At 40.5% G+C, this 12,719-nt stretch overlaps 1 protein-coding gene across 2 annotated transcripts in view; it reads left to right on the top strand.

The window, feature by feature from the left end:
• Nucleotides 1-5,347, top strand: part of BVES (blood vessel epicardial substance) — a 29,919-nt gene extending 24,572 nt beyond the window's left edge. The window contains exons 8-9 of one of the 2 annotated variants that reach the window (XM_035564811.2): nt 2,530-2,633; nt 5,122-5,347. In XM_035564811.2, the coding sequence (XP_035420704.1) occupies nt 2,530-2,597 (68 nt within the window). In that variant the 3' untranslated portion in view covers nt 2,598-2,633; nt 5,122-5,347. The remainder of the gene's footprint in view (nt 1-2,529; nt 2,634-5,121) is intronic. The other variant, XM_035564810.2, reaches the window with a different exon arrangement.
• The last annotated feature ends 7,372 nt before the right edge of the window (nt 5,348-12,719 follow it).

Genomic DNA, 12,719 nt, shown 5'->3' with positions numbered 1-12,719 from the left:
AGGGTCTTGCAACTGCTTCAGCCAACCCTCAGCACCCTTGGATGCAGCCCAGGTGGTTCCACAGTATGCCCTGTTGGCTTTGGTGGTCCCTAACTCAGTCCACCTTTCCTGTAAGTAAAGGATCACTCTCCCAGTCTCTGCCACTAGAGTTACTAATCTGGGAGGCCTGGGGACAAACTTTACGTGTAAAAACTGAGGCAAAAAAGGTATGGAGTATCTCAGCCTTTTCCACCTGCATTCTGCCTAGGTCCTGTGCCTCACTGAGCCATGGCCTCACAGTTTCCCTGGTCTTCCTTTTGTTGCCTGTGTATTTGTAGTAGCCCTTCTTGTTGCCCTTTACCAGATCCAAGTCCAGCTGAGCTTTGGCTTTCCCAATTCCATCCCTGCATGCGTGGGCCATGTTTCTGTATTCCTCCCAAGCAGCTCATCCCTGCTTTCACTATGTGTATGTGTTTGAGTTCTGTCAGGACTTCTCTGTTCATCTATGCCAGCCTTCTGCCACGCTTGCTCGACTTTCTGCACATTGGATTGGACTGTTCTTGCGCTTAGAGGAAGGTGTCCTTGAAGATCAACCAGCTGTCCTAGGGTCCCTCTGCCCTTGTGGGCCATGACCCTGGGGTTCCTGCCAAGTAGATCCCTGAGCAAGCCGCAGTCCACGGTCCTCAAGCCCAGGGTTGTAACTCTTCTATTTGTCTTGCACTCTTCTCTCAGTTTCTTAAACTCCACCAGCCCTTGGACATTACAGCCAAGGTTACCATCAGCCTTCACCTCCCTGATGAGTTCTTCCTTGTTCATCAGTGACAGGTCCAGCAGAGCACCTCCCCTAGCTGGCTCATCGACTGCTCGTGTGAAGAAATTGTCCTCTACAGTCTCCAGAAACCTCCTGGACTGCTTGAACCTGTTACCACCAGCTACGGGGGTGGTTAGAGCTCCCCACGAGCACCCAGGCCTGCCATCATGAGGCTTCATCCAGCTGTCTAAAGAAGGCTTCCAGCTACTTGCTCTTCTTGATCAGGCAGCCTGTAGCAGATACTGCTGTGAAGTCTCCCATGTTGGTCTGTTCTCTGATCTTTACCCATAAGCTCTCAACTGGCTTTTCACCTGTTCCAAGGCAAAGCTCCATGCATTGAAGCCACTCCTCTGCACAGAGGGCACTTGTACAAATTGGCACACTCAGAAGCCTGAAAGAAATTGTAAAACTGTATCTGTGCAATTAGCTAAAATTAAAATTCTCTCCCAGGCCTAGCATCAGAACACTAACACCAGTATTTCAGCTTTGGGAGAAAGTAATCTAAATGCTTGACATTTCCAGCTGTAATTACATTAATCCCTAAGATGCGTCCATTTTTAGCATATACTTGTTAAAAACACTCTTCTCTGCTGTACGTTTCCTGGTTTATGTACCATGTTTTCTGGTGTATGGTGTGTACTTTCCCCAAGAGAGAGGAGAGGGATGTTTAAATGTCTTTTATGTTCTGACAACAACGGTTGGTGTAGTTGGTAGTGCCACCATGCCATTGGCAACAATAGGTGTGGTGGCAGCCTCTGGAGTCCAGTGTTTCTCTTTCGTAGAGGTGGGGAGGTTGCCCATAGAGCAGTGTGTAAGACACCTCAAGAAATGCTATCATTTATTTCTTCTTTGCATTTTGATTAATATGAAATTTCTGACTTCTGTAGTTGATAAAAGGTGATTTGTCTAACTAAACTATAACACTTCAGTCTGTCTTTTTGCCAAAATAACTTGCCAACTTGTTTTTCCTGTGTAATGCCATTGCCAATGATGGTTTTTCTACCAAGGTGAGCTCTGTCTAAAGATTTGTATTGAATTTGGATTGTGGCCGTGTATGCACTTTTTCTTGGATCACAGGGAAAAAAAAAAGAAAAAAAAAAGCTGCCATTTACCCTCCCACTGTTTCGTTTTCAAGAACCTTCTGGGTGCTGTCAGTGCAGCATAGCCAGTCTTTTGTGCGTGTTTTTAAGTTTCAGTATGAGGTATGTGCTGAGGCATACTGTCCAGAGCTGTGTTCCCCTGGATCCTCTTAGTCATGCATTAGTTTATTATGAACAAACAAAATCAAACAGAAGATGTAGTGTGGAGTATATGGAAATGACACCTGTATTTTTTTTTAGAAGAAGAAATGAGAAACTTACTTGTGCAGGAATTCTAGAGGACTTCTGTCTTGTCATTGTTAGGTGATCAGTTGTGTGGACAAAAGCTTCCCAATACAGATATGATATTTGTCTGCCACAATAAAAACAAATCTTATTCTCCTAATTTCCATGTTCTTGAAATAATGAGCATTTATTATTTTTTTAATGCAAACTTTTACATTAAGCATTTAGCTGTTCTACACCTTATCAGCTTTAACTCATTTTCCAAAGAAACTGATAAAAGGCTATTTTCAAAGTGTTTTGCTGTGAAAGTGTGAAAAATTTGAATTAGTAGGCCCCAACTACAATTGCTAACAAAACTGTGTTTTGAATTGAATTAACTAAGAAACACAACTAACTGTTTGCTTTTATATTAAGGAAATAACCAACAAGAGTTCTGTAATGCTTACGGAGTGGGTCGTTTGCAGCATGATGCTTTGTGTTGATAACATCACATTAACTCAGCAAGCATCCTCAAAAAGGTATAAAGTGGAATTTGTATGTTGTGGTACGTGTGCTTGATGTACATTATCCATTCATATGTAGTTTATTAGTAGATGAAATTTTTGTATCTCTTTTTCCAAAATATGAGATAAGCAGAAATAGTTCAACGCAATCGGAACTTTAAGTCCTTTAAAAAACATTTCAATATTAATTTCTATTCAATAATTCTATTGCTTGATAGTCATACTTACTAATGATACAGGTCTTTTCCATGGTGCTTGGTTTAGATCACTCAGATTTTCTATGAATCTGAATTTGTGAACTTCTGAGCTAAGCAGGAATGTAGAAAGGCTTTGTTTTGGTAATGCTTTTATCAGCATTATCTCACTGTGTGTGCTGGCTATGTTACACCCAGCTTGTGGGTAACAGCAAGATAGGGTTTCATAGGAAATACCATTTTAATAGGCATTTTAGTTTAGGACCTAAAGAAAGTACAAGAGCAGTGTATGGAAGGCCTGCGTTCAAGATCTGGTTCAGTCTCAAACATCTGTCCAATGCTGGGTGGAGGCATGAATAGAAAAGTTTTTTGTATTTGGAGGAAACAAGGGCATGGCTTTGAACTGAACAACTTAACAGTATTAAACCTAATATTGGATCCTGTTCAGCAGAGTTACGGATTCTTATTTCAGATTTCTGCAGAGAAGAGTAAGCACTTTTAAACAAAAGAAAACCATTCTGAAAACAAAGTATTCTAATATAGAAATCAAAAAAAATATGTGAAAAAGCTGAAACTGTAATCCAACATTTTCAGATGTCCTTTCACCTTTCAGTGTAATTTGTTGATGTCTCCCAACAAAGTCAGTTTTATATCTAAACCTTGGATTTTGATGATTAAAAGTAGTCATCACTCATAGAGGTTGTACAAGCCCATGTGTGGGAAGAAGTGCTTAACATTTCCAGTGTTTAAAAACGCGTCTGAGTATCCCTTTATCACAACAGTTAAATTTTTTTTGAATGGTAGAATAAAATACTAATACATCTTTAACACAAAAAATTCTAAACAGCTAATTCCAAACCAGGTTTGTGTGAATGTGACTTAAAAGTGCAGTAATGTAACACCTGCTGGTCTTGCCTGTAGCAAGCGTTTTGTTCTCTGTGTGTAAAATACGCAGCAGAATCACAGAATCATACAGTCATAGAATGGCCTGGGTTGGAAGGGACCTTAAAGATCATCTAGTTCCAACCCCCCTGCCATAGGCAGGGATGCCACCCACTAGATCAGGTTTGCCAGGGGCCCGTCCAGCCTGGTCTTGAACACCTCCAGGGATGGGGCATCCACAGCTTCTCCGGGCAACCTGTTCCAGTGCCTCACCACCCTCTGAGCAAAGAATTTCCTCCTAATATCCAATCTCCTCAGAAAGGAGTCCTTCTTCATAAGAAGGCTTCCTTAGCAGAGCACTTACTGTGTGTCTGATAAACTTTATTTAAAGAAGTAGTAAGAATAGTCCTGAAACAGTGTGTGATGGCTACCAGTATTTTTTTTCAAGAAAACGTGAATTTTTAGATTGTATACAGATGACCTGTCAGACAGAACCACTACCTCTTGCTCTTTTCTTCTGAAGTGGTGTTTCAGAGATTTCCCTACTCTTTTTGGTCATCATATGCTAGCTGTTTACAACCTTGTACCTTTGTGGTTAACTCTTCAGAGAGGAAGCACTGTGCAGCTCCAGATATCATTTCTGAGTGAACGATGGGAAATAAACCTGTTAGACTAATGTTAAAGGAGTTCTACGGTGAAACATTCAAGCTGAAAGGTTAACTAAAACAGATGTAGTTTGCAGTGGCGACTTGCACAAAAGCTCCATTTAATGTCTTGCCAGCAATGGCTTTTGTGCATGCTCTGCTCTGGCAAGCTTTACGAGTTGCTGCTTTCCTAGCAGATCTTCTTAGAGCAATGAAATCTCTGTCAGTCAAACACCTTCATCTGCTAATCTATCTTGTTCTCTTTATGATTGTTTATAGGGATATTGCATTTTCTGTAAGTTTTATGTTATAATATTTTTAAGACTGTTGGGACTATGATCATGTACACATCTCAGGTTTTCCCAGTCAATTTAAGAGTTGTTTCCCAGTGATGGCAAGTATGCAGATGTACATATCTTCTGTTCATAAGGTAACCAGTCATAGTGTCGTTTTGGAGAATAATTCATGGGTAAGTCTAACAAAACAGAAAACAGTTGTCAAGGCCACAGTAGTGTGCTTCTCATGCCGTCTCTGGATTTGCACTGAAGTTGGGGAGAAACGTGTGTCTGAGGTGGTTGTAGAATTTGAACCCTGAAGGTATTACTGGTGCATGTCAGGATTTCCTGATGCCTGTAGCCAAATAATAAAGAAACTTTCAGAAATAAAATCCTCTTATGAGGGAATTAGTAATGGATCATCTGATTCTGTACTGTGTCACAAATGGGTATAAATAGCAGGTACGTATTGTGAAATTAATCAAAAATTTCTTTGGAACTATCGCAGGCCCAGGCCGGACATCTCCCTACCTGAGAACTTCGGCAAAGATGAAGCCAATAGAAGAAAGTGTTGAAGATGACGTCTTTGAAGCACCATCGGCTGATAAGCTTGAAGTCCAGCGGCTGCCTTAAACAGATCTGTCTTCGGATGTGCAAGAGCTTGTACAAAGCTCCAGAGCAAGAGGAAGAAGCTTAAATGGGAAGGAGTCTGGAAGCTAAAAACATCTTCCCACAATTGAATTTACCACAGCATATGTCAGTGGCTTCTAGACAGAAGTGCCACACTTTTATTTTACTTCTAAATAAAAATAAAAACAAACTCATATGGGTTTTATTTTTGTTTTCTGGACATGGGTATTTGCTTTGTTTTTACTTTGGCTCTTGCTGTTACTAATTTAGAATACAGTGGCTGACTAGCCTGAAATTCCTAGAGACTAACTTGGTGCAGAATATCTGAAGATTTATTTCTGTAAGATTCTTAGAAGCTTGTATTTTAGTGCTTTTCAGTGGGAGATTTTAAAGTTATGTTTCCAAAGCTGTGTTGTTTTTACCTAATATCATTGTTGTGAGTCTCCTGTGAAACAATACACATACTATTCTGCTTATATTGGTAGGTATTTGCCTCTAATTCTGGCATTTCCTAACCTGACTGCTTGACTCCACAGTTGTAATAGTGACTTTTTTTTTTGGCCAAATACTTAAATTTAATGTTAAATGTAATGTTTCCAACCTTAACTTTTTCTTCTTTAGGTAAACATATTAATACTGAAGTCTCAGTTGGGCAACCACTTTTTTTTTTCACAGAAGAAAGTCTAACAAAGTCTAAAGAAGTCACATCAGCCCATCTGTGCCAAACATGCCTCTCTTTTACAAAGCTGTGTCGGTTCTAGTGCCTCTCCAGGAAGGGACTTGTTGATTTGCTTTTTTAAGATGGGCAAAAATATACGCTTTTCCTTAGTCTTATCTGCAGGATGATTGATTTGTTGTGGATTAATCTTTCCACAACAACAATACATGAGGTATAGATGACGGTTGGTGCAGGAAATTCAGCTCCAACTGTCCAAGTGCGCCCGCTGCAAGTGAAGGGAAACGCTATGTTATAGTGGGAGGCGTTGGGAAGTCTTTGTCATAGGCACTTGTAGCAGCCCTGCCTGTGATAAGTGGGGATACATAGATGGTAGCTGTCATTCTGTGCTTTGCAGTTTGTTGTTTAACAAGTAGTATATTTTAACTAAACAGAATATAGATAGTATTTCATTTAGCATATTGCACAAAAATCCACTAGATACAATAATAGAAGTTCAGCATAAGTCCGCAAGCAGTCTGAGGTGTTAAGAGTCTGTTTCTGCTCTGTTTTCTGTCACTCCATTTTAATTCCAAAATTTATCCTGGCGAAGCATCCTTGAATCATCCTGCATCTGAGTTATGTAACCCATTTGTTGCCTTTCCAAAAGCTCATGCAGCATCAAAATGCACACTTACATGACTGGAAGTTTGACCTGCATTGTCAATGTTCTTGTTTCTGTGAGTTTAAATCCAGTGTTTAACATTACGTCAATGTGTATTGTTGCTTGCTCAGGTTTACATTATTAAAAATGTCCCACTGAGGCGAGACATGGTTACTACTTTGTGAAAACAGATGTAAAATATCTTTACAGTATAGTAAGTCAAGTGTACCATGTTTTTAGTGGCTGACTGTTAAATACTAGCAATGAAACGAATTATACCATGACCAAAAATACAATAGACAAGAAAACTGAATATAGTAGAAAGAAATATGAAGTATTCTCTATACAATAAAGTGCATAGTGAAGGAGAAATACTTATCCTCATAACTCCAGCAGATGCTGGAGGTCTGTTTGAGTTTTGTGATGTCCCATTTCTTTTAATACAAACAATAACAATTATATAACAATTCGGTGGGATTAATTATGGAGTGAGCGGGTTAGTTAGGCTGGGACCCCTGCACGTCATCTGATCCAGCCTCCTGCCCAAAGGAGGCTCAACTTCAACGTGGGTGGAAATGGTGGAATGAGGGAGACAAAACTATTGACAGGTGCTGTTACAGGAACCTGGCTGCTCGTGAGTATCGCATGTCTAAAATGCTTACGTTCCTTTGGATTACAACACAGCCAGACTTCGTAAATAAAACAATTCCATATATATTTGCAGGTTTTACTTGCAATTAAAAAAGCTGCGATTAAAAAGCTGCATCAGTAACAAAATGGTGAGAGCTTCACAGGTTGGTAGGGGTATGCTTCTTCACTCCATGCACAAGCTTCAAGCTCTGCATAAGAAGGGATGTTTTACTCCCATTCCAGATAAAATGATCCCAATTGGTAGCGCACACCAGTTGGAAGAAGGATGTTGCCACATGATTTTTAGTGGTTAAGAATAAAAAAAAGATCACATAACAAGGTCATTTGATCATGGTGAAAATATGCAAAGAACAAACAAACAAAAACCAGCCGCATCTTTCTGGATTAAAACCAGTAGATCTACACACAAGAAGCAAGTGCAGCAGTTGGAGGTCAGAAAGAGTGTGGCTCTGTCTCTGAGGTTGCCTCTTAGATACAGGGAGGGCAAGAGAGAAAACAGGAACTATTTTACTTACTAGGGAGGAGATGCAGGGAGCTGTGTCCTTGTCCCGGTGTAATTTTCTCTAAATTCTACCAGTTTTCAAACTCCTTTAAGGAGGAAAATTAAGCTACTGGAATAGACCTCATATAGCTTAATAAGCGAATAACCAGGAAACCCAGAGTGGCTGATGTAAAAAATAATCACTTCTTCTCCTCTTCTTCCCCCTGCAGCACACTCATTTCTTATGTATTGTTACAAATTCAATGCCGGGAGAGATTGCATCTCCAGAGCAGAATTTGTTTTAAGGATCAGAGAGGCTCTGCAGGAGCAGGGCTCTGTACACAAGCTGTGCATCCCAGCCAGTTGTTGGCTGCTTGGGGTAGGAACCAGGCCATCTCTGTGCCTACAAAGCATCACACATGCTAATGACACTACGGCAATAACGCTGCAAAAAATGGCAAATAACAGTGTTAGACTACAGGAAGCAATACATTATATACATAAAAATATATGGCTGGATATTTTAAAATTCCCGTTGAAGGGGTAAAATGAATAGCAAATGCTTACTTGATGTACACAACTTGCAAAGTCTATTTACCTTTCTTCCTGTTGTTTCAAATGGAGTTGTTTCCGAGGCAACAGAGAGGTTAAAGTAGGCTATAGCCTGCTTTTCTGTATTTAATGAGGCACCACTTTCCATTGCTGCTGCAGAAGGTAAGTAAACGCATCCTGTAATAATTCAGATTTAAAGGGGTGTTTGTGTGCATGGGCAGAGGACAGGCTGTAAACCCATTGCTGGCTCATTCCAAGGTGTGACTGGTAAATCAAACATAAAACAACGTGTACTTTTAAATCATAACATCATGTTGGGTTGGTCAGAACTTTCACTGTGCAGCAGATGTGAATTATATGGGCAAATAGTTCATTTTACTAACCAGAATGCCTGTGGGGAAAGAAAAAAAAAAAAAAAAAACTACTTCATCACAATGTATTTTTATATTTTTCAAGAATTCTTTGATTTTGGTGCTTGTAGTAAAACATACATTAAATGTCGTGTTCCTCAGGGGCACAAAACTAAGAAGTGTTCATTGGCTGTATCGATAACTGTCTTAGGGAACCATTTCAGAGCCCGTCCTGCTCTCACCAGCCAAGCACTGTGTGTCTCGTGCCGAAATCGTGTGGCGTGAACTTCATGAGAAGTTGACCCAGCAGCTCCTCAGCTGTGACTCATACACGTAAGAGCACGCATACTCCTATCCCAGGAGGTAAATCTGCATTGAAGACGTTGTCTAAAGATTGGAAAAGATAACTTGGGCATTTTCAGGGGATTCAGAAAGTAGATGGGCAGGTGAAAGAGTGCTCCAGCTGCAGAGCTGGGGGGCCCGAAGCGCCTGGTGAGCAGTAACGAAGGGTGCTACGTGCTGCCCACGTTGCATTGCTGCAGCTTGGGAAACAGCCCCCAGGGTCTAGTCCATGACTGATGCTTGCAGTAAATAGTACGCTTAGAACTGATCAAAATGATTAGTGATCAAAAGTGTTTCAATAATATGTAAGTAGTTCAGATAACCCTGTTGTTTTGTTTGTTTTATGGTAGACTTTATAAATAAGTATATATTTATAAATATATTTAATCTTTAAAAAATAAAGTGATGAACTGGTATGCAAATACTAAATATCTTTTTTTTTTCCTATAGTATTTCCATTTAAGAAATAAGCACAATTCAATTATAATCTCCCTGTGGAAAATGGGCTAGTTCATTTGATGTATGCATTAGAAAGCAAAAATATTACAACATAGGCACTTCAGTAAATACATTGAAGAGTGGGAATGCTGAGGCATTGGCAAGGGCTCAGCTCTTCAGTAAATTTCTAGCATCTAGGTAGAGCCTATTGCAAAGGTAAAGTCTCGTATCTTCATATGTGGAAGGCAGCAATTTCATAAGCAGTGTTGGGCTTGATGTAGATTAGATTGGGCTTGGTACAGATAGATTGATGAATCATTTTGATGGAGTTTTGGGAAGTGAAATCATAGTGACACGTTTTAATGTTGTTACTGGAATAACAGCAACAGTTACTTTAATTATTGTTTCAGAAATGTGGTCATAGGAAGTACCTCTGAATAAAATGTTTTTCTGTCTCTTGTGCAATGCTGGGCACAGCTGCTTCTGATTAAAGGGGAATGGGTTCTCAGTACTTATGGGATTAATAAAAGAAGACAAACCATCTTAATTAATTAGTCCTGACATTTAAGCTTCCTGAGAGCATGACGATGATAATATGAGGGTCATTAGAGATTACAGAGAGGCAATACCAAAGCAAAAGTTGCAGGATTTTTCAGTATTGATTGGAAACCTATCTGTACACTTCTAAAAAGGAGAGCACTGCAGACTGACTGCCTGAACAAAGTGGCAAAAGTTGATGGGCTCTTGTTTAACAGAACAGATTACTTCAGATGATAAGGTCATTTAGAATAAAGCATTTTCAGCAAGCTTAAGCATTAGCTGAATTTTAAGTTCACAAGAACATTTATTTAGCACTTAATATTAAATGTGTGTTACAAATCTAAGTCACAGCCGTGGCATGAGTATGTGTTTGGTAAATAACTCTGGAAGCCTGAGAACACCTGTTTTCTTTTTCAGAAACCTCTTTAAGACCCACAAGCCATAACTTGAGTAGAAATCAGGGCTTTGCACAGGGATGGACGTAAGCTGGGTTACAGTCTCCAGCCACCTACTTCAGCTATCAGATGCCTCAAATGAACACTGTTCAGCCCTTGCAATTTACCGTACTTGCGTTCCTCCTTAACTTTCTCCTTGGGGATTAATATCTGTTATGGCCACATCCTGGTTTCCTGTGCAAAGTGCCTTTGGGATAACAATTCCCCATCATCCTTTGTAGCAACAGCAGATCAAAAGCAATGCCTCTTGAAATGCATCCACTTGTATGCTATTGCATCAATACTGTTTTGTTCACCGGTACTCAGTGCTTTATTCTGTTCCAGAAAACTGAGGAGTTTAATAATAGTATAGACATAGCCTGCCAAAAATGCTGTGAAGTATTATGAATCTTTTACACTCTTAAATGCGGAAGAAAGCATACTCTCCTTCATTTAAAAAAAAATAAAATCCTAATCACACCACCCTCTGCAATTTGTGCTTTTTCTTATTGTTCAGCATATGTGGACTTCCCTCCATATGAGGTAAAACTCACAAGTAGCAGGCAAAATGATTTACAATGAAGGGAAGAAGCAAAAATGATAGTATATTAAATGCTCTAACAGAATGAAAACACATTTCTGTTCTTATTCCATTATGTGGAGGTGACTTATGGTGACAGATCTGTCTAGATAGAAATAAAATAAAACCCAGGCAGCTATCTGATTGCATTTGTCCAGACTGGGAAGGTTCATAAACTGCAGGATCTCAGGTAAATTGGAAAAGGCTGAGAAACATTTATAATATGTGTTGCTAAACACAAACTAAACTTTTTTTTTTTTTTTTTTAAACCTGATGACCTCCAATTGTTCCACGCAGGGGTACTCAGGAAAGCTGCAGGTGATGCTGTTCTTCATCTAGGCTGCTGGTTTGGACCTAGAAAGGACATGTATCACACCTGCTCCTCACTTAATGGGACACCATGGTGGCATTGTCCTGATTTCTAAAGGCTTTGCGATGAGCGTGGGGGTGTAATACATGCAATCACTTCCAAGGGACTGAGACGGGAACTTGTTCCTTCCTTCTGCTCAGATAGGGCTCTGAAGAGCTCTTGTTAGGCATTAGTGAAATGTCTTAAAAACACAGCATTATCACTCTGTTCATATTTCCCCATCATGCCTCCACCACCGTTTCCCTTTCCTGGAGCACACAACCATTGGCCTGTGCCAAAGCACAGCTGGGAGCAAGCTGGGAGCTGGGTGGGGAGAATGGGTTTTTGTTCTTTTTTTTCCCTCAGCACAGGGATTGTGATAGGACCAGCAGCAAAGGGCAAGCCCAGGTGGAGATGGGCCACTCATTTGGCTGGGTGTAAAGAGAGAAGAGTGAATGGAGACAGCAAAAGCAAGTCAATAGGTGGGTGTGTCTTCTCAGACTTGAGCTGGGTCATCTCCTGTGGCTTCCCTGTATGCTTGGGGAAACCCTCTGAAGTTGTGTGGATGCGCTTAAACTGTGGCCACTGCTGTGGTGCATGTCTGTGTGCTCTTATCTGCAGGCTGTGGAGATGCAGGTGAGCCCAAGTGCAGCATAAAGGGTCTGTGTAGCCCCTGAGGCTTATATATTCATGTAGTCCTGTCCTTAGAAATAAGGCTGGAAATGTTCAGGTTGGAAATGAGGAGACACTTCTTCTCAGAAAGAGCGGTCAGGCATTGGAATGCATTGCTCAGGGAGGTGGTGGCGTCACCGTCCCTGGGGGTGTTCAAGGAAGGGTTGGACCTGGTGCTTAGGGACATGGTTTAGTGGGTGATGTTGGTGGGAGGGGGACGGTTGGACCAGATGATCTCAGAAGTCTTTCCAACCTTAATGATTCTATGATTCTGTAAGGCCAGACTTACTCCTATGTTCCAGCTGGTGTTTCATTTTTGCAAGTGTGAGGATGAATTGCAATGATTCAATTTTGTCTATAATGAAAAGCTCTGTTGTGAGGACTGTAAAATTGAGTTCCTCTTCTGGAAACCCTCTGAAGAACCGAAGCTCATACACGTGTTGTTGGGGTGCCTGGCTGGCTGTCTCTTTCCTGCTCCCTTCCCTCCGTCCTTCTTTGGACCAAATCTGGCAGTAGGGAGAGTTGTCAAAGGAAACTTTGTTATGCTTATTTGTAGATTTTGATATATTCATTTGTAGACAATATAATTAGCAACAGCAGCTCTGATCAGAGTCCCTGAAAATCTCACATGGACATCAGCTAGCATTATATTTGAAAGAGAGCCATCTAATAAATTACTGCTTCTGTTGACTTAGACTGCATTGAACATAAAACCTTTTTCTTTTCACGCACAGAGTGTGTAGTAAAATGCCCTACAGAATGTGGAAG

The sequence above is a fragment of the Cygnus atratus genome, chromosome 3 (genome assembly GCF_013377495.2).
Source record: "Cygnus atratus isolate AKBS03 ecotype Queensland, Australia chromosome 3, CAtr_DNAZoo_HiC_assembly, whole genome shotgun sequence".
NCBI lineage: Eukaryota > Metazoa > Chordata > Aves > Anseriformes > Anatidae > Cygnus > Cygnus atratus.
The sequence above is the reverse complement of the archived record's forward strand: the minus strand, read 5'-3'. Positions and strand labels throughout refer to the sequence as shown.